The sequence below is a fragment of the Eptatretus burgeri genome, chromosome 6 (assembly GCF_056783735.1).
Source record: "Eptatretus burgeri isolate ZD-2024b chromosome 6, Ebu_testis_v1, whole genome shotgun sequence".
Taxonomy (NCBI): Eukaryota; Metazoa; Chordata; class Myxini; order Myxiniformes; family Myxinidae; genus Eptatretus; species Eptatretus burgeri.
This window is the reverse complement of record NC_140966.1, coordinates 8897780-8924134: the sequence shown is the minus strand read 5'-3', so window position 1 is coordinate 8924134 and position 26355 is coordinate 8897780. Positions and strand designations below refer to the sequence as shown.

At 47.5% G+C, this 26355-nt stretch overlaps 1 protein-coding gene and 1 long non-coding RNA gene across 12 annotated transcripts in view; one reads left to right on the top strand and one right to left on the bottom strand.

The window, feature by feature from the left end:
• Positions 1 to 16647, bottom strand: part of LOC147024208 (uncharacterized) — a 46781-nt gene extending 30134 nt beyond the window's left edge. For 2 of the 4 annotated variants that reach the window (XR_015058926.1, XR_015058925.1), the window contains exon 1: positions 16519 to 16647. This is a non-coding gene — a long non-coding RNA (uncharacterized LOC147024208). Of the gene's footprint in view, positions 1 to 14741; positions 14862 to 15327; positions 15539 to 16518 lie in introns of all 4 variants that reach the window. The other 2 variants (XR_015058927.1, XR_015058928.1) reach the window with 2 other exon arrangements.
• FBF1 (Fas binding factor 1) overlaps positions 1 to 26355 on the top strand; it is a 215869-nt gene that overhangs the window by 101739 nt on the left and 87775 nt on the right. For all 8 annotated transcript variants that reach the window (XR_015058923.1, XM_085883880.1, XM_085883877.1 and 5 more), the window contains one exon: positions 21439 to 21562. Coding sequence is in view for 7 of the 8 variants with exons in the window: in XM_085883877.1 (XP_085740003.1) it covers positions 21439 to 21562 (124 nt within the window). In the remaining variant the exon portion in view is untranslated. The remainder of the gene's footprint in view (positions 1 to 21438; positions 21563 to 26355) is intronic.

Sequence of the window (26355 nt, the reverse complement as noted above, 5' to 3'; positions counted from 1 at the left end):
AGTTGAGAGTGGTGCGTTGGAACGAGTTGTCGGTGGAGCTGGGAAGAAGAGTCAGGGTTCGGAGGGGAGAAGTCAAGAGTGAAGAGTTGGGACGAGCCAAGAGAGGAGACGGAGAGGGGGATTAGACGGAGCTGTGGAGAGGTGGCGGCGGCGAAGGCGGACGAGGGGGTGCTCGCGTCGGTGCCGGGAGCTGCAGAGGGAGAGGCCAGCAACGCGACCGAGGTCGAGGAGGAGACGCTCGTCGCGGGACCCGAGACAGGGTGATATCCTCCTTTCCCCCGAGCATCAACAACCCCCTCCTGTTTCCCCCCCGCGCTGAGATAGTGCGACAAGGGGGCCCCTTTCCCACCCCCTACCAGACACTGTCCGCGAGGCCCGCGGAGTTGAGGCACCACCGCCACTTTGCGTCTCATCATCAGACGGTAGGCCCGACACGGTCTCGGCCCCAGGCCCGCCTCATCCTGGAGGGTGGTTCTTTTTCTTTTGCTTTGGGTATCTGTGTTGTCGGCGCCGTCTGTGAAGTAAAATTGTATAAGTGTTGCCGTGTGCTCGGTAGTCGGATAGCTCTTCATTGTCTTCTTCTTTTACATGTGCTTTTGGTGGAATTGTATATGTGTGCTTTCCGTTCATCGCGAAATAAATGTGCTTATTGTTGAACTGTTTTCCCGCTTCGCTTCGTCTTTTCTTTCATTGAATCTCCATCTTGCTTCACGTAAAGGGTTGGTCGTGGGCTAAAACGCCCGATAAATAATCGAACCGTCGAGGCCGACGAATAACACCGCTCGGTTATCCCGATAGTACGGAACGGGTCGCTTAAAGTGGCCTGTGTCCGAAGTCGACCTGCGGCGAGGTGCGATCGCCCGGTCTACCCTCCGTGTGGTTACTTAGGTAGGTCGAATTTGGCGAGCAACCCTATCCCACGCGGGGGCCGATTGGCACGATCGTGGTGAGACCGAAAGGTCCACCCGTGACTAGTTCCCGGCGTTAGTCCGGAGGGTCACGACTGGATTGTCCGTCCGGTGGGCGACGTGCCGTGATTCGAGTTACGTGGCCGTCCGCACGCCGGCGGGCGCGAATCCGCAACACTGGTGTCAGGTCGTGCGATATAAACTCATCGCCCTCCTCGCGGCACTGGTATCGGAGAACGGGAAAACGGGCTCTCCTGTCTCCAATTAAATTCACGGGAATCGGTCCACGGGTGAGAGGAGCGACCCCCGATTCCCTCCAAATTACGAGCGAGCTAAATTAACCCTTTAAGAGAAGCAAGATGGCGTCTCAAGGCGAGCGGGAGCCAGGGGTATTAGAAATGGATGTAGAATGTGTAGAATCCATGGTCCAGGATGAAATCCCTGTGCAGGAAATGTTGGTTGTACAGGAAAACGAACTCGCCCAACTGAACGCAGAGCCAGAAATGGGTGCGGCAGCGGCCGCGGTGTATGACACCTCCCCTCCCCCTCTCCACCAAAACCCTTCCCCAACCCCTGCCGAAACGGCTCACCCAAGCGCACCCGACATGGCCCAGCTAGTCACCATGCTGGCACAAATGAATGCGGAAATGACAGCGAAGATAAATGCGGATATGAAAAACGAAATGAAAGGCATGAACGAAAAGATGGATACAAACACAAATGAAATGAAAAACGAAATGAAAGGCATGAACGAAAAGATGGATACAAACACAAATGAAATGAAAAACGAAATGAAAGGCATGAACAAAAAGATGGATACAAATACAAATAAAATGAAAAACGAAATGAAAGGAATGAACAAGCAAATGAGGGAAGAAATGGAAGAGCTGCGGGGTGAGACGCAGAACATGGGCCGATGCCTGCAGGCGGGCATGAAGGCCGTTAGCAGGGAGCTTAAAATGGCGACTCCACGTGTAGGAGCGAACGAGCTGGAAGGGGGTGCAACGGCTGTCGGGCCCGCGGTGGAGGCGGGTGAAAAAATAATTTGGGGGACGTGTTGGGCGAGGGTCGTGACGATGACCGAAAGGGAAAAATTAAATGGGGAGACCAAAACGTGTGAGACGAGACACGAGGTGACGACAAGGGAAATAAAAATAGTTGAGACAAGGGAGGTAAAGGGTGAAGAGGTGACTGAGTGGGCAGAGACACGGGAGATGGGAACGATAGAGGGAAGACTACACGATGAAGACGGGGTAAGTGACGCACACACACACACGGAGGTAGTGGAGGATAATGGGGGTGAGCTCGCGGAGCGTGTAGGGACCCAGTGCGAGCAGCTGGATGGCCTCCTCCAGGAACGAGGGGAGGGAGTATGCCCCCTTGAGGCGAGTCACGACCAGGTGAGTTCGGTCGTGCTTTGCGAGTTCGAGGGGAGGAGTGCTGCGAACGGGTGCACGGAGAGCTTGGGGGGTATAGAGGCCCCGGAGACCCTTGTGGGGACACGAATCCCCAGTGTGGTTGTCCCTGTGTGTGTGGTGCAAGGCGTGAGTGCGTCCCCGTGTGTGGAAGCGACCCCGTGTGTGAGTGGTGTGGTGGCGATGGTGCCAGAGTACGTGCTTCCCAGCACGCCGTGTGTGGATGAGGCACCGTGTGTGGAAGAGGCCGTGTGTGTGGATGAAACGGCCAGTGTGGATGAGGCACCGCGGTTGAGTGCCCCCGCGTGTGTGAGTGAGGGACGGTGTGTGGATGAAGCACCGCGGGTGAGTGCCCCCTCGTGTGTGAGTGAGGAACGGTGTATGAGTGAGGCACGAGTGAGTGGAAGGCCGCGAGTGAATGGAGCACCACGTGTGAGTGGTATGGTTTATGCAAGGGAGACCGTGTGTGTGAGAGAGCGGTATGTAAGGGAGATGTCGGTCGGCATGTGTGAACATGCAGCCGCGTCTCCCGGTGTGAGTTTAATGGTGAGGTGTGTTGGCGTCGTAACACGCAGGAATGCGTGGGTGGAATGGAGAATACGACGGCGACATGTAAGGAAAGAAAGCCGAGTAGCGGCTGTAGTTGTTTCGGGGACCGTGCCGGGTTCACCCAGCCGCGAGCACGAGGTCCGTGCTGTGCAACGCACGAGGCCCCCACGTGCTCGCTTGCGAGAGTGAAGTCCCGGTCCGGAAACGCACGCGGTGGATTTGCCGATCCCGCAGACGGACAAAGTTTAGGCAGGATTCGGATTTGGACCGGACGGGTTCTCCACGCGATCGTGTGTGTTAAGCTCCAACGGGCAAAGCACATGTGTTCACGTGGGGAACCCCTCGAGACGTGGGGCTTGTGTTTTTTTTTATGCGCACGGTGACGTCATGGCTGCACGTGGGGTTGGAATCCGGCAGGAGGGGTATCCCTGCCGGATGGTACCGTCCAAGGAGGGACGAGGAACACGTGCAGCTGCATGACGTCACGGGCAGGTGTAAAGTGCGCGAGCTGTGAGTTGCCGCGCTGGTGATGCGCATGAAAAAAAAATAAAAAAATAAAAAAAGCAAGCCTCACTTTCGGGTGCACAGGATTCCCGGGCAAGGGGTGGAAGACCCCCTTACTAGGGCACAGGATGGAAACTAGTTAGGGGGAAGGGTTAGCTTAGCTGGACCGGCTCCATGGGGCAGGGGTAAGTCCTCATGGGGCCCGTGGAATGGATTAGTTAGAGGGATTGTAGCGAGATTTAGGTTGGGAAAGTTATTTTAGAGATTTGGAGACAGTGACAGACTTGTGAATGTGTAGAGGGGACGTAGCTTAGCTACGTAGGTTAAAAGGAACGTGCTACTAGTTTAAGGGACGACGTGGGAGCACGAGTTAGTTAGGGGATGTAGTTAGAAGGATGGCAGAGTTCAGCGGTGAGTGTGTTGAAGAGTTGGTGAGTGAAGTGGAAGCATGTGCTTGGTGAGTGAGTGAGGCCAGCGGGTCTGTGGGAGTGGAGCGAATGGGGAATGCATGGTGCGATGAGTGATTGGGAGGAGGAGTGACTCCCGCCCAAGGGACCCCGGAGTCAGTGTAGAGTGAGTTAGGGGGTTAGTCAAATTTACAAAAATGGAGGTCGTTTTGCTGTTGGTGGGAATGTAGGCTCGAAACCCATTTGGAGGGGTGCAGGAGCCCTGTTGACGGGCTTGGGAGCGTGGCTGCGAAAGGTGAGTATTGCTGAGTGGGTACCCCGGGCACCAGGCTAGTCGGCCGCGGTAGGCCAAGGGCCCATGGGGGGCCGGGATAGCGTAGTGGGCACGGGTGCGCCTGCTTGGTGCGGGGGCCCGGAGCGCCATTAGCCGCGTGGGCAGTGTTGTGGGCACGGGTGACCCTCGGAAAGGGGCCTGGGAAGCCAGCCTGCCATGTGTGCGTTTCAGGGGAGGTGCCATGGGGGGCACTCCCCGGTGTTAGGGAGCTGGTAGGCTCGGAGGCAGTGTAGTGCCCGGGGGTGCCATAACGGGAGATTCGGCAGAGGGTCGTGCCTGCCAAAGGGAGCCACGTGTCCCAGCCATGAGACCGTGTGAGGGCACGGAGAGAAAATTGGGGGGCGAGGCCCGAAATTGTGAGAACACCAACACAGGCGACGGGAATCTGGGTTGTTAGAACCAATAGTTTAAGCGAGAGGCGCTTGTTGGAAGCCCCGGGGTAGCTTAACAGTTAAATGGATAGGGTAGATTAGGAAGTGTACCCCTCCGCACCATCCATCCCCTCGCTCTCGTTGTGGGCCGCTGGACCCACTTTGGTTATAGATCGCCGAACTCTGGGGAGGCCATTCTGATGCTTGAGTTGGGCCTCGACACAGGACGCTAGCTCTCCCTTGTTCCCCTCCGGGAAGGGAACGTAGGGGTTGGGAGTAGGCTAGGTGACAGGATAGGTTAGCCGAACAAGGACAGTACAGGGGGTTAGGGGACGATTTATAGTGGGGAAGTAAAAATAAAAACAACAAAAAAATAAGTTGGGGCTAAATTGGGGTTTGACAAATTAAGGGAGTGGGTATGTACAGTGACAGGCAAAGGCGATAGGTTGGGAGGGAGACAGGGAGGTAGGTCCGAGCCCGCCTTCCAAGTGGCCAGCACCACCGCACTCCCTCCACCAACCTCCACGGAACGGCAAAGGCTGGCCAACTTCATCGGCAGCTGTTGTTTTGCTGCGAGGCCTGTGCCGGCTGGATCGTCTGCAGCTGCTGTGCTGCAAGGCCTGTGCCGGCCCACTTCATCTGCCGGCTGGCTGTTTTTCTTCAAGGCCTGTGCCGGCCAGTTCATCTGCCGGCTGTGTTTGCCTGCAGCGGCCTTCTTCTGCGGGCTGTGTTTGCCTGCTCACCTTTGCCATGCCATGCCCACTGCCCCTGTTCACCAGCCCCGTTCAATTTTTGCTTTGCCCCCCCCTGTTCATTTCCATGTGCGCCAGGATCCGCAAGGCAACAGTTTGCAAGCTGCGAGAACTGCCCCGTTGGCAGCTACAACACGGGCCTGCAGTGGCAGCCCATGCACCGTTGTGGTTCACTGCGTTCAGTTCAAACCATTCATCCATCCATTTGTGTGTTCATTGCGTGTGCCACTTGAGCTGGCACGGAGACTACGTTTGTGCAGCCCATGCACCGTTGTGGTTCACTGCGTTCAGTTCAAAAGGGAAGGCCTTGGACTGCGTGTGAGCAGCCGGCCACGTTCCCTGTCACCTGCATTGTTTGAGTCAGAGACTGCATGTGAGCAGCCTGGCTCCCTGCTAACTGCTTTCTTTTTGCAGAGTTCATTGATCCTGGGCCATGGTTTAGTGTAAAATTTGTAAGTTAAAGGTAAGATGTACTTTAAATATGAGTGCGCCCCCGGCATGTCTGTCCTAGCGCCGGCAATTTTATTTAAGTCGTCCGTGTGAGTGAGTTTGTTAGGTAGTTACTCAGCCCTCAGGTTATTTATTTTGGGGACACGAATACCATGAATGTCGCACTCAGGGCTCCGTAGGTAAAATGTACTAGGGGAGAACTACACATGATGGCACACGAAAATTTGACGACTCGGGACGAGTCTGTAAAAAGGGGAGGGGGTAGTGTTGTGGTTGACGAAATTCGCAAACCACCATTCAGGTCCCTTAGGTGAGATATCTCTGTAAGTATATGTGTAGTGAGGCCCAAACCCGTTGTTTTGAGGGAATAAATGTCATTCAGTCGGGCTGCGACTCTTCAGGATAGCCGTTTTTCTTTTACTATCTTTATTTTGGACCAGCCGCCATTACTACCACCACCAACCACGTCTCAACAGCCATCACACAACAACCACCAACCACAACGCCGCTTCACAACAACAGCCACGACCTTTACCGTCACAACTTGCCACCATCGCATCACCACCATTCTTGCGCCACTTGTGGGCACCGATACTGGACTCGTGCAGGGCGCGCACCGAGCAGCGTGTTCAGAAACATCACAGACTTTCCGAGAAAAACGGATCAAAAACGACTCATGCCCACTTCTGTTCCGTCCTATCGGCGAGCTGGGGCGAATTGGCCCCGCCTCCAGGGCGTTGGAGTGAGGACGCTATATGCAAATTCATGGATCAAAAAGCATTCACGCCCACTTTTCCTCGGTCCAATGGGGAGCCAGTTAGAGGTGAAGGGTCGGAGGTAAACGGTCGAAGGTGGGGGAGCGAGGCCACGGGGGATATAAACGGCCGCGCTCGCCAAACAGTTCAGTTCGGAGGGGAGAAGTCAAGAGTTCGCAGTTCGAGTTCGCAGTTGGGAATTCGGAGGGGAGAAGTCAAAAGTTGAGAGTGGTGCGTTGGAACGAGTTGTCGGTGGAGCTGGGAAGAAGAGTCAGGGTTCGGAGGGGAGAAGTCAAGAGTGAAGAGTTGGGACGAGCCAAGAGAGGAGACGGAGAGGGCGATTAGACGGAGCTGTGGAGAGGTGGCGGCGGCGAAGGCGGACGAGGGGGTGCTCGCGTCGGTGCCGGGAGCTGCAGAGAGAGAGGCCAGCAACGCGACCGAGGTCGAGGAGGAGACGCTCGTCGCGGGACCCGAGGCAGGGTGATATCCTCCTTTCCCCCGAGCATCAACAACCCCCTCCTGTTTCCCCCCCGCGCTGAGATAGTGCGACAAGGGGGCCCCTTTCCCACCCCCTACCAGACACTGTCCGCGAGGCCCGCGGAGTTGAGGCGCCACCGCCACTTTGTGTCTCATCATCAGACGGTAGGCCCGACATGGTTTCGGCCCCAGGCCCGCCTCATCCTGGAGGGTGGTTCTTTTTCTTTTGCTTTGGGTATCTGTGTTGTCGGCGCTGTCTGTGAAGTAAAATTGTATAAGTGTTGCCGTGTGCTCGGTAGTCGGATAGCTCTGCATTGGCTTCTTCTTTTACATGTGCTTTTGGTGGAATTGTATATGTGTGCTTTCCGTTCATCGCGAAATAAATGTGCTTATTGTTGAACTGTTTTCCGCCGTCTTTTCTTTCATTGAATCTCCATCTTTTCTCACGTAAAGGGTTGGTCGTGGGCTAAAAACGCCCGATAAATATCGAACCGTCGAGGCCGACGAATAACACGCTGGTTATCCCGATTATCCCGAACGGGTCGCTGGCCCGTGTCCGAGTCGACCTGCGGCGAGTGCGCTGCTCTGGTCTACCCTCCGTGTGGGCACTTAGGTCGGCCGAATTTGGCGAGCAACCCTATCCCACGCGGAGCCGACACGATCGTGGTGAGACCGAAGGTCCACTCAAGTTCCCGGCGCATCCGAGAGGGTCACGACTGGATTGTCCGTCCGTGCACGTGCATTTTCGAGTTACGTGGCCGTCCGCATGCCAGCGTGCCCGAATCCGCAACAATATATATATATATATATATATATATATGTATGTATATATGTATATATGTATATATGTATATATATGTATATATGTATATATATGTATATATATATATATATATATATATATATGTGTATATATATGTGTATATATATTGTTGCGAATTCGCGCCCGCCGGCGTGCGAGCGGCCACGTAACTCGAATCGCGGCACGTCACCCACCGGACGGACAATTCCGTCGTGACCCTCTCGGACTAACGCCGGGAACTAGTCACGGGTGGGCCTTTCGGCCTCACCACGATCGTGCCAATCGGCCCCCAGCGTGGGATAGGGTTGTTCGCCAAATTCGACCTACCTAAGTACCCACACGGAGGGTAGACCGGGCGATCGCACCTCGCCGCAGGTCGACTTTGGACACGGGCCACTTTAAGCGACCCGTTCCGTACTATCGGGATAACCGAGCGGTGTTATCGTCAACCTCGACGGTTCCGATTAATTATCGGGCGTATTTAGCCCACTACCAACCCTTTACGTGAAGTAAGATGGAGATTCAATTCAAGAAAAGACGAAGCGAAACGGGAAAAACAGTTCAACATGAGGCACATTTATTCCGCGGCAAACGGAAAGCACAGATATACAATTACAACAATTATGCACCAAAAGCAAATGTAACAAAAGAAACACAATGCAGATCTACTACCGACTACGCGAGCACACGGCAACACTTACACAGTTTTACTTTACAGACGGCGCCGCCAACACATATACTCAAAAGCAAAAGAAAAAGTGTCACCCTCAACGACAAGGGGGCAGACGGGCCTGGGGCCGAGACCGCGTGGAGCCTACCCGTCTTGTGATGAGCCGTAAAATGGCGGCGGTGCCCCGACTCCGCGCTCCTCCGCGGGTTTAGTTGGCACTGCTTGGAATGGGGTGGGAACGGGGCCCCCTTTTCGCACTATCTCAGCGCGGGGGGAAACAGGGGGGGGAATTGTTGATGCTCTGGGGAAAGAGGATAGCTGGCTTGCTTGGGTCCTGCGACGAGCGACTCCACTGCGCCCTCGACCGCGTTCCCGGCTTCCCCTCTCTGCAGCTCCCCGACAGACTCCGAACCCCGACAGACCGACTCTCCTCCAGAACCGTCTTGACTGCTGCTGCCACACTTCGCCGCCGCCACACCTCTCCAACTCGCCCGAGCCCAAAACAGAAAACTGACTGAATTCGCCCCGCGCTCGGCACTTTATAGTGCGGAAGGAGAAGCCATATGCAAATTTCCGGATCAGGATGAGCTCGGGGGCGGAGCCACGCTCGCCCATTGGACGGAGGAAAAGTGGGCGTGAACCTCCCCTGATCCTCGAATTTGCATATATCGATTCTGCTCCGACGCGCCTGGAGGCGGGGCCAAATCGCCCCGCGCTTAATGATTGGACGGAACAGAAGTGGGCGTGTATCATTCCTGATCCGACCTTTCCTCGGAAAGGCCGCTTTTTGCACCCGCGGCTCAGCGCGCGTCCCGCACGAGGCCAGGACAGCCTGACGCTCGGTGCCTACAAGTGGTGCGGGAATGGCGGCAGAAGGAGGAGAGGTGAAGGTGGTGGAGGGTTTATTGTGGCGGTGATGGCCATGGCGACGCTTGGAATGGCGGTGATGCGATGTTTACGGGAGCGAGCCGTGACGGTAAAGGTCGTGGCTGTTGGCGTTGTTGTTGTTGTGAAGCGGCGTTGCGGTTGGTGGTTGTTGTGTGATGGCGGTTGAGACGTGGTTGGCTCAAAATAAAGATAGAACAGAAAAACGGCTATCTTAAAGGGTCGCAGCCCGAATTAATCACATTTATTCCCTCTAAACAACGGGTTTGGGGCTAACTACACATGTACTTACAGAGATATCTCACCTCCGGGACCTGAATGGTGGTTTGCGAATTTCCTCAACCACAACAATATATATATATATATATATATATATATATATATATATATATATATATATATATATATATATATATACATATATATATATATATATATATATATATATATATATATATATATATATATATATATATATATATATATATATATATATATATATATATATATATATATATATATATGTGTATTACCAGATAGATTAAAGATGAGCTGCTACCAACTGAGCTATCCTGGTGTTTTTATCACCATACCATTAGTTTAAAAAGAGTGTCTTATTTCACTTTTAAAATATTTTATTTAAGGTATGAATTATGCATTAAAATAGTGGAAAAACACGACCTAAATACAAAACGTTTGGCATAATGTCTGTGACAACTTTACTGACTACCATGAACTTTTGTACATGTTGAGTAGTGTATTGACAATTACCAGAGCATTTGTATTCGTGACCGAAAGTGTTGGCTTGCAGGAGCACTCTGAACACCATCCCATACTTGTTCTTTCATTGTCTCTCAACAAATGTCAAAGGCCCATAGTTTAGCAAACTGATTTTGGGTGTAAGATTAACATACCAATGGTGGAGTCGTTGAGAGCACATATCTATCTATAATTCCAGCAAACTGTGTGGGTCTGTGTGTGTGTGTGTATGTGTGTGTGTGTGTGTGTGTGTGTGTGTCTGTGACCGCTGTTTCTCGACAACCACTGGTCCGATCTAATTGCAACTTGCCAGGTATATTGCTGGGGCCCTGTGGATGTGCCTTTTCAAGGTTTGATATTAATTGGACAAGTACTTCCCAAGTTATGGCCATTAATTTACCAACCAATGAAAGGACACGTTGCTGCGTGGGGGTGGCCGATGGGAAAGAGAACCTCAGCCGCGTTCCCCATTACGGGTTACAACGTACGGACTTCCGGAAAGTGATGACTTCATGTATTCTAATAATTTCTCGATTTGTTATGCACATTTATAGATAAACACAATGCCCCAATCCAGTCGTCGTTTACGAGAGTGAAGGAACGGCCTGTGTGGTTGTTTGAAAGTTGTTTTTTTGCACGTACGTTTTTTTTTCTTTTCTTTTCTCTCTTCTCTTCTCTTTGTGTCTTTCCTTGCGATGACATTGCGAAAAGGCAAAATACGTTGGCGCTAATTGAATAATTGGCCATTAAAACTAAATTGTGAATAATCGTAATAATCGTTTCTTTCAAAGAAACTTGCTCTCCCTCATGCACAGATTTATCCCCTCTCGTGTTCAGTTGTCTTACCCTTCCTCCCGCCCTTGGTTTACTGAAGCTTGTGGCGAGGCAGTTGTCCTGAAACAACTTGCCTTTGCCTCATGGAAAGCAAACCCAACTGAGGGCAATCTCAGTTCTTTCCACAAAGCTCGGAACAAGTGTGTATCTACCCTCAGGAGAGCCAGAAAACAACATCTTTCTCATCTCAAGTCTGAACTCTCAAACCTCTCTCCCTCCTCAAAATCCTGGTGGCGTTTAATCAAATCTGTTTCTGGTGTATGTTCCCCCTCCATCCCCTCCCTTACCTCAAATGGCCGCACTGCTGATTCCACACGTGATAAAGCTGAATGTCTAAACTCGGTGTTTGCAGCTAAATCTTGTGTCCCAAACCCATCACTATCTCTACCCACTTTACCCAGTCGCACCAAACTGTCCCTGGACTCTGTATCCTTTTCTCCTGACAAGGTGGAGAGCTTGCTTTCAAACATCGAGTCAGATTCTGCAACCGGTCCAGACGGCATCAGCCCACGTGTCCTCAAAGCCTGCTCTTCTGCTCTTGCTCACCCTCTCTCTGTTCTATTCACCCTCTCATTTTCCCAAGGTCATCTGCCATCTGCTTGGAAATCTGCTAACATCACTGCCCTGCATAAAAAAGGTGCAAAAACAGATCCCTGTAACTACAGACCAATCAGCCTTCTCCCAATCATCAGCAAGGTTATGGAATCCATCATCGCTTCAGACATGAAATCCTTCCTCTTCTCCAATGGCTTGATTTCCAATCATCAATTTGGTTTCAGACCAGGTCACTCTACCCTGGATATGCTGCTTCTGCTCTCCCATCAATGGATGGAGGTCCTCAATGCCAGACAGGAAATCCGAGCCGTATCCCTGGACATATCACGTGCTTTTGACACAGTCTGGCACCCTGCCCTACTCACCAAACTCTCTTCCCATGGTATTCAAGGCCATCTCCACTCATGGCTCGCAGACTTCCTCTCCTGTCGCAGTCAACGTGTGGCCCTAAATGGAGCTCTTTCATCCCCTCTTCCTGTGCAGGCTGGAGTTCCTCAAAGTAGCGTTCTGGGCCCTGTTCTTTTTCTGGTTTTCATCAATGATCTCTCGGACTCTCTGGAAAATCCTCTATTTCTCTTTGCCGATGACTCCACCCTCTGCCGTACCATCTGTCATCCCTCAGACCGGCAAGCAGCAGCTTCTTCACTCACTGCAGATCTGGATAAAATCACAAACTGGTCCAACACGTGGAACATGTCCTTCAATCCAGACAAATCTCACACTCTCACTATGTCTCTTCGAAAGGACCGTTTACAAAACCCCCCCATCCACTTTCTCAACAATCCTCTGGAAGAAGTCTTTTCTTTCAAGCTTCTGGGTCTCACTATCTGCCATGACCTTTCCTGGGAAAGTCACATTTCCAACCTTGCCTCAAAAGCCAGTCGCCGACTGGGAATCCTCCGTCGTGCAAAGTCCTTCCTCGGCCCTCTTGAGCTCCTGACCACTTACAAAGCTTTTGTCCGTAGCCTGATGGAGTACTGCTCTCCCCTCTGGGCTGGTGCTCCTGCCTCCCACCTTTCTCGACTTCACGCTGTCGAAACCAGGGCTTTTAAGATCATTGGCATCTCCCGCAATGAAGCTGAGTCTTTGGGCCTCTCACTCAATCACCGCAGGTTAGTCGGTGGTCTTTCTGTCTTCTACCGACTCCTCTCCAGCCTTGCCCCCCTGCTCTCTCTGCGATTTGTCCCAACCACATTTCCACAGGGCGCTCAAGGTCCGCCAACAACCCCCTTCTGGTAAAACTACCAAAATCACGAATCACTGCTCATCTTCACTCTTTCATTCCTCTTTTTCCCGCCTTTGGAATAAACTTCCTCACTCTATTCTTTCCCATTCTTCCCTCCAGGCTTTCAAAACAGCTGTTCACCACCACCTCTTATCTTCCCCCATCCAAATCCTCGATCTTTTCTACCCCCGATAATCCACCCAAGCCCACTTCCTTCAATTCTCCTGCTTTCCTTCCTGAAAGTCCCTGTAATGTCCATCTTCTCCTCGCCATGTTCCCCGTCCCATCCCCATCCCTCTCCCTTCCACAGTTCACCTGTGTCTGTTCCCCAATGTTTTGTCCCTTCCACTCCCGCCCCTCTTGTCTCATGCCTCCTTGCTGTGAGTTGTGTGTTCGCTCTCATACGAGCCTCGACCAAGGTATACAAAAAAAAAAAAAAAAAAAAAAAATCGTAACTGCGATATGCGAACTGCCGGGCCACGCACGTATGCGCACGCAAGAGCGAAGGAACGAACGGCTGGTGTGGTTGTTTCTGGCTCACGGTTTGAAAGTTTTTTTTTTGCACGTACGGCCACGCACGTACGGGCACGTATTAGTAATACTAATAGTAACAATAATACAATGCCTTTCATGCCATAAAGGCGCAAAGAGCTGAGGCAGTTTCATTGGCAAGGAGTACAGTTCTGGATGGGTTGCCACTCCGATGCAGCTTACCCCAAATGGTTATTATCCCAGTACACTGGTACTCATTTTGCTGACCTGGGAAGGATGACAGGATGAGTGAACCGCACCTGGTGTTAATTCAATGGTAGTCAGGGCTCTAACTTAGGACCCTTTCGTCACAATCCAGCCACCTTAACTGCTAAGCCAACATCAGGCTTGATAGCACATAGACATCGGAAAAAACAAACAAAACCTTTTTTAAAATGTAAAATGTCAGCTCATGGTGGCAGGTGAGGTGACAGAGGACAAAACCACAATGCACTGACAGTTGGACATGGGGTAACAGGTGGATGCAACGAGTAACGGAGTGATTGATCAGGAAAAGAGGGGGGAAGAGAGAGAGAGAGAGAGAGAGAGAGAGAGAGAGAGAGAGAGAGAGAGAGAGAGAGAGAGAGAGAGAGAGAGAGAGAGAGAGAGAGAGAGAGAGAGAGAGAGAGAGAGAGAGAGAGAGAGAGAGAGAGAGACAGAGAGAGAGAGAGAGAGAGAGAGAGAGAGAGAGAGAGAGAGAGAGAGAGAGAGAGAGAGAGAGAGAGAGACACAGACAGACAGACAGACAGACAGACAGACAGACAGACAGACAGACAGACAGACAGACACAGACAGAGAGAAACAGAGGAGGAGAAGCGTGAAACATGTAAGTTAGGAGGAGGTGATGGAAAGAAAGACGAAGGATAACAAAAGGGAGGGCAAGTAAGATGAACGGATTTGAATACAGCCTGGACAACGACACACCCAGGACAAAAGTACACTTGTAGGTTCTCAACGAGATGCATCAAGGCACCCAACTTGATTAACATTTAAAAAGAATGGTAAACCAAGATTGTATCCTCAGCTTTTGAAAATAGTTTCTCAGAGCAGAGAAGGTCACGTCTGTTTGCGAAGGACTTGGCAGTGATGGATTATGATGTGATGAATAGTACTAGATAGAGTAGAGGATACATGTGCTTGAAATAAGCCTCTGGTAATTTTTAATTTTGTCCCAGCACTTGTTTGAACATGTCTAAAAGTTGGCCTGTTTTCGGTTTCTCGTCTGGAATGTTTGGTCTGTCTTCGGTTCCCATCTTAACCAATGGTTCGTGATATTGGGAACAGATTAAAAGCCCATAAACTAATGTGCATTTGTCCGTCGTTCACATGGAAGTACATTGTCGTCTACTAATGTCTATCCTGCATGTGTTTCACGTACAAACTCCACTATAAGCCTTCAAACAATGTAATAATACAATCAAGGTTAAATTTTCCCTGTCATGGTTTACAGTATGCCTGGTGTTGGCCTTATGGTTAGGGTGATGGGCTTGGGATCCTAGTATCCTGAATTCAAATCCCCCTTTGCTGTTGAATTAATACCAGGTGGGGTTGACTCTGCCTGTCATCCTTCTGAGGTCGGCAAAATGAGTGCCAGCTTGCTGGTATCCTGTGTTGGAGTGGCGACCCGTCCAGTATTGTGTCCAATGGCCAAGAAGACTGCTTAGGCAGCACCAACGTTCTGTGCAGAGTATGGTCCCAATGCATGGATGATTTACAATGCTTACAATTATTATTCCCAGCACTGAAAAATATTGCTTTCTATATTTCCATTGAAAAGTTAATTTGACTTCCTGAATATTTTATATAACCAGGGGGTGAGCTTCTGTCTGATTGAATATACAGTACAGTACGTGTTTGGTTGTTTTAAGTGATAGGAGTCTGAATAGTACTGTGATTGATAATTTACACCTTTTGCCATTTATTTCATCAACAGCAATGAATGAAGTCAGCAAGCAATAAATGGAGAGCTCCTTTAAAATGTTCTTCAGATCAATAAGTGGCAAAAATAATTTTGGTGGGTCACATGAGAATACCGTGAAGCAAAGCATCGACTTGAAAGTACGAATGGAGAAGTAGTTTTAACATCAAGCCGCTTTAGCTTATAGTGTATGGAATCAACGGAATGTTGATTGAGGTATGCTAACCCCCTTCGGAAGCGAGGATATGCTGACATTTCTGGCGTGAAACCTTCGTCGGAGCAAAATAGAGACAGGATGGTGATGAGGATTCATATAGGGTGGGAATGTGTCAGAGGTGCGTGCATCAAATGGATCTCAGGGAGCATGTGCTGGTGAGAAGGACTCATTTTGACAGGGAGGGACCGTGTTAAGCAGCTCAAAGTCAGGGAAACTGTAACTGGGAGAAAAAAGGAAAATAATAGGGAAACAAACAAGTAGTGAAAGTAACATGTTAGATAATATAATTCACCCAACAGCAAAATTAAGTACCAGATGGAGGTGTGGTTGCTCAAGCATCTTGTATAATAATAACACCATTCCTTTCATACCATAAAGGCACATAGAGCTGCCAAGGCAGTTTCATTGGCAAGGAGTACAGTCATGAAAGGGTCACAACTCTGACACAGGTTACTCTGAATGGTTAATAACCCGGTACAATGGTACTCATTTCACTCACCTCAGAAGGATGACAGGCTGAGTTAACCCCACCTGGTGTTAATTCAATGAAAAAAAAAACAGGGGCTCAAACTCAGGACCCTTAGGTCCCAAGCCAGCCACCGTAACCACTAAACCAACATCAGGCTTGAAGCATCATGTATTACACCCAAATTATGTCTACAATTAAGGGACTGATAGTGATGGTGATATGCAGCTGCATATCAAGTTGTCCTGAATGTTATCATTCTGATCCTGATTTGTTGTCACGGAAGATAACATAATCAGTGGCAATTGAAAATGTTACTTACAGCGAAACTAAATAAAAGTTACGAGAGATCTAATCATACCAAAACAAAAATTCAACATAGGAAATCACATCACAAAAATAAAGTATTAACGTCGTTTAAATAAAAATTAATAATTGTCGTTCACCAACGACGACAATTGACAGTACTTGTTGACAGCACTTCAATCATGTACTTATATGCATGCCAGTTCTTATATTCAGGGCTATATTAGCTGTGATACATGAAGAAATGATTGTTAGGAAATCCCCACAAAGTTCTTCACTGATTCTATAAGCCAGAATGCTAACTGGAGTTCGATTGAGGTTCACTTTGCATCACTTGCTGAGCCTTCTCTTGTTGCATAAAAAAAATATAAGCTCAAAATACCGTACTCGTGAGCAGAATTAAGGTCAAGTGATGAGAATCATCTTACCTTTGAGGATACCCTTCCTGCACTGACTCTGTTGAACTTGAAGTTTGTTTATGAGAGGGAGTGCTAAGAAGGGTTTTACAGATTTGTCATTGGGGGCGTGTAAGGTTCCTGGGCTTTTGGCCAAAGCAACGCATTCTGTTTTGCAATCGGGAATTGCCTCGCTTACAAAACCTGTCTCTCGCATCTATTCTATATTTTCATTTATATTCACTGCTTAATGGTTCCGATCCGTTGTGTGCTTGTCATACATATATACTAAAGCACAGTGGTGCAATTGTGAGGACAAACTAACCAGTTTAGAGAACTGAAACCAGCCCATAATGTCGCACAATGATTTGTGATACTTCCGAAAACACAGGCAAGGAATTGAAAGTTGAAGTACATAACATCGACAAATTTCAACTTCATCACGTAGCTAATCAGGAACAATTAGTTGGAAGAATTACGTGCACTTCGTACAATACCTACTGAAACCATTGACTCACTCTACCCCCACTCTAACTTCCCTTTAAGTTTGAAGCTTGTTTTGGACACAAAACACCTCCCCAATTTTATCCTTTCAGTCCTTGCACAATCTCAGTCTTTTTTAATGTGCAGTACTTGTTTTTTTTTCCTATTTGGTTGCAGGGCTGACAGGATGCAACACTTGCCTCAAAGCTGTCTTTAGCTTGGTTTGAATCTTGGACCAGCTACAGTCGTGGCTAAAAATATTTGGCACCCTTGGGCACTTTTTTCAAATAACTCACAATTTTCTCCAAAAATAAGTTGAAATTGACAAAAGTATTTGGTCTTCACAATTCTTTACTTCACTGTTAATATTGTTACGGCTGTGGAAATTCGCAAACCACCATTCAGGGCCCGTAGGTGAGATAACTCTAAGTACATGTGTAGTTAGCCCCAAACCCGTTGTTTAGAGGGAATTTATGTGATTCATTCAGGCTGCGATGCTTTGAGATAGCCGTTCTTCTGTTCTATCTTTATTTTGAACCAACCACGTCTCAACCGCTATCACACAACCACCTTAACCACCACGCCAGCCATCGTCACCAACTACAACATCGCTCCAACCCTTCAACAACAACAACGCCAACAGCCACGACTTTTACCTTCACAACTCAATCCCGCAAACATCGCATCACCGTCATTCCCAAACGGCACCATAACCATCAAACCACCACCAATAAACCCTCCACCACCCTCACCTCTCTCCTTCTACGGCCATTCCCGCACCACCTGTGAACACTGAGCGTCGGGCTGTCTTGGGCTCGTTCAAGATACGCACCGAGCCGCAAGTGCAAATAACGGCCTTTCCGAAGGAGAATTCGGATCAAGAACGCTACACGCCCACCTCTGATCCGTCCAATTAGCAAGCGCGGAGCGGCTTGGCCCCGCTTCCAGGCACGTCTGAGTGAAATCGAAATATGCAAATTCTAGGATCAGGGGAGGTTCACGCCCACTCTTCCTCCGTCCAATTGGCGAGCGTGGCTCCGCCCCTGAGGTGATCCTGATCCGGATATTTGCATATTGGTTTCTCCTGCCGGCCTATAAAACGGCAAGCGCAAGGCAAATGAAGGCAGTCAAGTCGGTCTGGAGAGCCGAGTGGAGCCCGAAGTCTGGGGAGAGTTAGTTTTCGGTTTGAGAGCAGAGTGTGGCAGCAGCAGAGTGTGGCAGCAGCAGAGTGTGGCAGCAGCAGAGTGTGGAGTCGGTGGCGAAGGCATCGAGTTGGGTTCTGCAGTCGGCTGAGGAGCGTTGTGGTTTAGAGGCCGAGGAGATCGGGTCCGAGGCGAGAAGGACGGCGGTCGGCGACGAGGTCGGGTGGGAGATCGCTCGTCGCGGGACCCTGGCCAGCCAGCCATTCTCCTCCCCCAGAGCATCAACAATTCCCCCTTGCCCCCGCGCTGAGATAGTGCAACAAAGGGGGCCCCGTTCCCACCCCACTCCAAACGTCGTGCCAACGAAACCCGCGAAGGAGCACGGAGTCGGGGCACAGCCACGCGGCCACATCTGCGGATCATCCGCAAACGCGTCACGAGGACGCGGGTAGGACCCCCCTGGTCTCGCGGGCCTGGCCGCTCCTTCAAGTTACGCGCGCATATTGGCCTACAGGCCCGTCTGCCCCCTTGTCTATGAGGGTGGCTTCTTTCCTTTGCTTTTGAGTGAATGTGTGTTGGCGCCGTCTGTGAAGTAAAACTGTGTAAGTGTTGCCGTGTGTACGCTTATTCGGTAGTAGCTCTGCATTGTTGCTTTTGTTTTAATTGATATAGGTGCTTTTGGACTGTTTGGCTGTATATGTGTGCTTTCCGTGTGTCGCGTAATAAATGTGCATTGTGTGAAATGTTTTCCCATTTCGCTTCGTCTTTTCTTTATTGACCCTCCATCCTGCTTCACGTAAAGGGTTCGTAGTGGGCTTAATACGCCCGATAATTAATCGGAACCGTCGAGGCCGACGATAACACCGCTCGGTTATCACTGTGGCACGCAACGGACCGCTTAAGCGGTTCGTGTCCGGAGTCGGCCTGCGGCGAGGTACGATCGCCCGGTTTACCATCCGCGTGGGTACTTAGGTAGGTCGAGTTTGGCGAACAACCCTATCCTACGCGGGTGGCCAATTGGCACGATTGTGGTGAAGTCGAAAGGCCCACCCGTGACTGGCTCCAGGCGATAGTTCCCGGAGGGTCACGACTGAATTGTCCGTCCGGTGGGCGAGGTGGCCGCCATTCGAGTCGAGCGGCCGATCGCACGCCGGCGGGCGCGAATTCGCAACAATATTACAGAACCTTTGTTTTTGATTCAGAACTTAATAGATACTTTAAAATCATAAAATACAAAGAAATGGCATTGACAAAATTATTGACACCCTTGACTTAATATTTGGTATCACAGCCTTTGGACAAAATAACTGCAATCAAGTACTTCCTATGTCCATGAATGAGTTTCCTACACATCTCTACTGGCAGCTTGGCTCACACTTCTGTACAAACTGCTCCAGTGCTCCCAGATTTGAAGGGTTCCTTCTCCCAACCACTGTTTTCAGATCTCCCCACAGGTGTTCAGTGGGATTTAAATTTGGACTCATTGCTGGTCATTTCAGAACATTCCAGCATTTTGTCTTGAACCATTCCTGGATGCTTTTTGAAGTGTGTTTGGGGTCATTGTCCTGCTGCAAGACCCATGACCTTCGACGGAGACCCAGCTCTCTGACACTGGGTTGAACATTGCACTCCAAAATACCTTGGTAATCTCCTGATTTCATGATGCCATGCACACATTCAAGGCACCTCGTGTCAGAAGCAGGACAGCAACTCCGAAACATCACCGAACCTCCTCCATGTTTGACTGGAAGGAAGGTGTTCTTTTCTTTGAAGGCTTCATTTTGTTTTCTGTAAACATAGAGATGATGTGCTTCACCAAAAAGCTCTAATTTGGTCTCATCTGTCCACAGGACATTCTCCCAGAAGGATTTTGGTTTGTTCAGGTGTGTTTTGGCAAACTCCAGTCAGGCTTTCTTCTATCTCTATCTCTCAGCAGTGGGGTCATCCTGGGTCTCCTAACAGTGAACCCCCTTTCATTGAGTTGGTGACGGATGGTGCGAGTTGAAACTGTCGTACCTTGTGTCTGAAGGTCAGCTTGAATCTGTTTGGCAGTTCATCAAGGTGCTTTCTCCACCATTCGAACAATCCTTCACTGCGATCTTCGATTAAGTTTTCTCTTGCGGTCACGTCCAGGGAGGTTGGCTACAGTGCCATAGGCCTTAAACTTCCTGATAATATTGTGTACGGTGGACACAGGAACATCATGGTTTCTGGACATGGACTTGTAGCCTTGGGATTGTCCATGCTTGGCTACCAACTTGTGTCTCATCTCCTCAGACAATTCTCTGGTTTTCTTTCTTTCTAAGCTAAGATTTAGTAATTTTTTTCAGCTTCTGTTTTTGTTTTGCTCCACTGCAAACCAAGGAAATACATATGTGGATAGTAAACGATTTTTTAATTTCAACAATTTTCTCGAAGAAATGGTGCATTCTTTGAAAAACGTGCAAGGGTGCCAATATTTTTGGCCACGACAGTATAAACTGTCATCCCGGTGTTTCACAGGCAGGGGTGATTCATCAATGTTTGCGCCATCCCTGAGACGGATATTAAACTTTGTGTCTGGTCTGCCTGCATGCATTTCCTTGTGGATGTTAAAGATCCTTTGGTGTCCTTCGCGAAGAGTAGGCGAGCTATCTTGGGCACCATGACCAAATTACAAATTCCTCCCATGACTTGCTGAGTCAGAGTGGTGACTCGACCAGGATTGTAGCCTAGTTCTTGCTTCAAGCAGCATTAACACTCAGCATGGGGTATGGCACATGATAATGATGATTTTGTTGGAGGAATTTTGGCAGTCCCTCTGGAGTGGCAAAGAGTCCCACAAACCTTTCCCCACTTTCAAATGTATTCCAGCTGTTGTTGTTCTGTTTCATCATGTTCTTCCATGAGTGTCACCCTTGTTTGCAAATAAATAAATAAATGTAAAAGTTGTCTCCATCATACATATTTTGTTTTTCACTCTTCTTTTCCTTGGGCCTTTTTTTAATAAAAATTTCCCTCTTTTGAAATTGTACACAAAACGGGGCCAAGTTCATCCTGATTGTATCTCGTGCCATATTAAACTTCATCCTTTTTTAGATGTATCTTCAGAGGGTTTGACTCTTCCCTGTCAATGTGATTAATGTGGCTGTTTTTCTCTTCCTCCATTTCCCTACTTTCTTTCTTTCTTTCTTTCTTAAACTCCCCTCCTCCAACCCCCACCCCACACCACCAGCTCCAGCTCCTTCAACCTTCCCACTGGTACCCCTGATTTCCTAAAATGTGGATGACTTTTATAAGTTGCGTATTTGTCAAAAACAATTTCTCTGTCTACATATTCCGATATCAGAGTCAAACCATGAATGCGATGGATGATGAACTGTTTGAAGAAAGTGGGATACCAGGACCAGGACAAGCGATTGCTGATGGAATGCTCAAGTCTCGAAGTTCCAGAATGGACCAGCTTGAGACGGGTGAAATATTACCTATTGTTTAAAAAAAATATTTGCTGTTTCTGAACTGAGTAGATATATGGGCCAATTAAATAAGTAAATCAGAGTAGAGAAACAACATTGATGTCATCATTAATTATGGCGTATATGTAAAGGGATATGGAATATGCCTGGTGTTGGCTTAATGGCTACAGTGGTTGGCTTGGGATCCTTGGGTCCTGAGTTCAAATCCCACTTGGCTGTTGTATTATTGAATTAATACCAGGTGGGGTTGACTCAGCCTGTCATCCTTCTGACGTCGGCAAAATGAGTGCCAGCTTGCTGGTATTCTGTGTCGGAGTGGCGACTCGTCCAGGATTGTGTCCAATAGCTAAGGAGACTGCTTCGGCAGTACCAAAGCTCTGCACAGAGTATGGTTCCAATGGATGGATGGATATGGAATGATAGGTTGATTCCAAAAATGTGTGGTTTTGTTGCCTCCCTCACTTTGAAGTATTCATTCAACTTTGCTGTCCTTATTTTGAACCTTGGATTTCGATTTCCTCCCCCAACTCATCAATCTGGCATCATAACGTAGTGGCAAAAGCAAATCCTACTGACCTCAGTTACGTTCTTCAGAACAAAGTCTTTGCCACCGGATATACCCCATGAAAGTTTTTTGCAAATTATATGTTGCTTACAATGTTTCATTCATCATTAGGTCTACAATTAATTTGGTTGTTTGGTTGTTGAAACATTTGGTCACTTGCAGGATTGCTCAGTCAGAAGAAGTTTTTTTTTTTCTTCGACTTTGTCATTTTCATTGTAATCTTATTTCAATTGAGCAGCTTGGGATCTCGATTGTACACTGCATCATGGGGAAAGCTAAATTTGAGGGGGAGGGAGAGGACTTGGACAGCTGATGTTAAGCCATGTGTCTTATCAGATCGCACTCACTTGTGGATATTAAAATCTCAGGTCTTTTGGAAAGACCACGTTTATGGCGGTACCTTGTAAACAATGGATTTTAATCAACCAAAACTTTACCAGACTCGGTGACGTAATGGTTTGAGCTTTGACTCTGAGTCTTAGAGGTCAGTAGTTCGAACCCGACATGCTCAGCATTTAGAGGATAGAGCAATAAACCCCATGGGTTGCCATCCCTTTGAGGATGGGGTGGGGGAGGGGGACATGTGGGAGGGGATGTTTCTCCTTAGTTGCTACACTGAATGCAAAGAGAAGAAAAACATCACAATATGGCAGTACCAGCACCCAGTGTACTCCGGGAGGTTAGGCACTTCTCCAGGGTCACCGGCTGTTTGTCTCTGGTCATGTCCAGTGTTGTCTAATGTCTCTGCATTTGTCTACGTGTGATTTTTGTCACAGTTTCATCACGACCCTGACACCCGACCCTGTAAAAAAAAAAACGTACATCTTCACTCTGCAGTTGATAAGCCAAACAGGCAGCAGTGAGAAAGGAGGTTCAGCTGATGATTTGAGTATTCGTACTTTGTCAAAACAAAAGAATTTTTTTTTCCTACACTTTATGTTTATGTATCTAAAGATATTCATCCTGATTGTATCTGGTGCCATATTTAACTTCATCCTTGCCAAGCAAGCCAGTCGTGCCAAGCCTTGGGCTGTTTGTGAATATTCTGACATATAACCTTTTGTTGTCCCTCAAAACCTCCGATGATGTAATTGTAAATCAATTTAATCTGTGGCAATGGTAGGTTTCAGAGGGATTTTTTTTGCTAAAAATGAGGAATCATTTTTTTTACTTGGTTCGGCCAAGTTTGTTTTCTGGATAATTGTTTGCTGAGCCAAGCTTTGTATTGAAGTCATTGTGGTCGCACATAATTACTGAAGCAGGTAAGCATGACACGAGTTGTTTTCTTCTTGTTGAAGTTTTTCATTGCAATTTTTATTTGGATCAACGATGCGAAGATGTACGGTGTTTCAAAAAGTCTTGGTACGATTTGGATTGTTTATTGAACATTATTAATTAGGGTACCCTGTCATCCTGACAGGGAACCTTATTGTTTTTCTTCTGTTTATTTCCTTATTCTTTGTTATTTATTCTTTTTCTGCCGGCAATTTGCGGGTTCTTTCGCTTTAAAAATCATTTTCTCAGGAACGGTAAGTCCGATCGACATGAAATTTTCACCATAGTATGTATCTTTTTTGATAGCAAACTTAATTGGTAATTGTGACGTCATAGGTCACGTGGTACGGGCGCCATCTTGAAAAAACCCAAAAACTTTGGACCTCTATCTCTGAAACGGTGCGATGGAAATTTTTTTCGCTTCATACATTTGAATAAGCTCCTCAAGGGGAACAGGGGTGATTTTTCGTGAGGTCATCAGTCATGAGGTGTGCCGGTCAAAATTCGTTAGGTACAACGCTGCATCGGAAAAATCAGAAATTTCTTGAGCCTCATCTGCACAACAATTCATCGTAGAAAAAAAAATATTATGACGTCATAGGTCACTTGGTTCGGCAGCCATCTTGTTTTGGGAATTAAAAAAAAAAATCTTCTTCTCTAGAAGGGCTAAACAGATTGAGATGAAACTTTACACACACACACACACACACACACACACACACACACACACACACACACACACACACACACACACACACACACACACACACACACACACACACACACACACACACACACACACACACACACACACACACACACACACACACACACACACACACACATTCCTCATGAGGTCCTTTATCAAGTTTGTTAATTTCTTATTGATCGGTCATACGGTTTGGCGGCAATCTTGAATTTACCGTAAACCTTCAAACATCTTCTCCAGAATGGCTCGTCAGATCAAGGGGAAACTTCACAAACAAGTTGGGAATATAAGTTTGTTAATTTGTAATTGATAGGTCACATGGTTTGGCAGCCATGTTGGATTCAAGAAAAATATTAAATAATGTTTTCTCTGGAATGACATTACCTATGGAAGCGAAAATTTGCAACTATCATCCTCCATGATGTCTGCATTCATAGTAAAAATTATGACATCACAAGTCACATGGTTTGGTGGCCATCTTGGATAGAAAAACGGACCTTATTCGATTTATACGAAACTTCACAAACTTGTTAGGGTCCCCGATGGGAAGCTGAATTTAAATTTATGAAGTTATAGGTCACATGGTTCGGCAGCCATCTTGGATTGAAAATGAATAAATTTAAAAAATCTTCTTCTCCAGAACGGCAAGACAGATTGAAACGAAACTTTACACATATATTCCCCATGTGGTGCTTTCTCAAGTTTGTTAATTTCTTCTTGATCGGTCACATGGTTTGGCGGCCATCTTGAATTTACCCTAAAACCATCAAACACCTTCTCCAGAACGGCTGATCTGATCAAGGGGAAACTTCACACACCTATTGCACATGAGTAGGGAATACAAGTTTGTTAATTTCTAATTGATAGGTCACATCGTTTGGCAGCCATGTTGGATTTAAGAAAAATATTAAATAATGTTTTCTCTGGAACCGCTTAACCTATCAAAGCAAAAATTTGCAAATGCCATCTTCCATCAATTCTGCATACATGATAAAAATTATTACGTCACAAGTCACATGGTTTGGCGGCCATGTTGGATTTAAGAAAATATTAAATAATGTTTTCTCTGGAACGGCTTAACCTATCGAAGCAAAAATTTGCAACTGTCATCCCCCATTATGTCCGCATACATGGTAGAAATTATGATGTCACAAGTCACAGTTTGGTAGCCATCTTGGATAGAAAAACGCACCTTTTCCGATTAACACGAAACTTCACAGACATGTTCCACGACACAGTTGAAAGCAGAATATAAATTTTTTTGTCATCTCATGTATCTCATGTTGTATCAAAGGCCGAGGTCTGGATAGTGCACACCAGTCATGAATATAACTTTGTTAATTTCTAATTGATAGGTCACATGGTTTGGTGGCCATGTTGGATTCAAGAATTATATTAAATAATGTTTTCTCTTGAACCACATAACCTATCGAAGCGAAACTTGGCAAATATAATCTACTCCCATGCCTGTATGCACGTTAAAATTATGACGTCACATGTCACATGGTTTGGCGGCCGCCTTGGATAGAATAACGCACTTTGTCCGATGAAGACGAAACTTCACGAACGTGTTCCACTACACGATTGGAAGCAGAATTTAAATTTATGATGTCATAGATCACGTGGTTCGTCTGCCATCTTGGATTGAAAATTATTAAATTTTAAAAATCTTCTCCAGAACGTCCGGACAGATTGAGGCAAAAATTCACACACACTTTCCGCAAGATATCCTTTCACAAGTTTGTTAATTTCTAATTGATAGATCATATGGTTTGGCAACCATGTTGGATTCAAGAATTATATTAAATAATGTTTTCTCTGGAACCACATAACCTATCGAAGCAAGACTTGGCTACTATAATCTAGCCCCATGCCTGCACATATGTTAACGAGGACAAATGTGTCCAAGAGCCGCGTCCTAAAGGTTTTGCCTTCACCAGAAGAAGAAGAACAAGAAGAAGAAGAAGAACAACGCCGAGCTCTCTTAATTTTAATTTAGAAGAAGAAGAGTAAATAATGAAGAAGAAGAGTAAAAAATGAAGAAGCAGAAGAGTAGAAATGAAGAAGAAGAGTAAAAAATGAAGAAGAAGAGTAAAAATTGAAGAATAAGAGAAAAAAATGAAGAAGAGTAAATAATGAAGTACAAGAGTAAAAAATGAAGAAGAAGAGTAAATAATGAAGAAGAAGAGTAAAAAATAATGAAGAAGAAAAGTAAAAAATGAAGAAGAAGAAGAAGAGGAA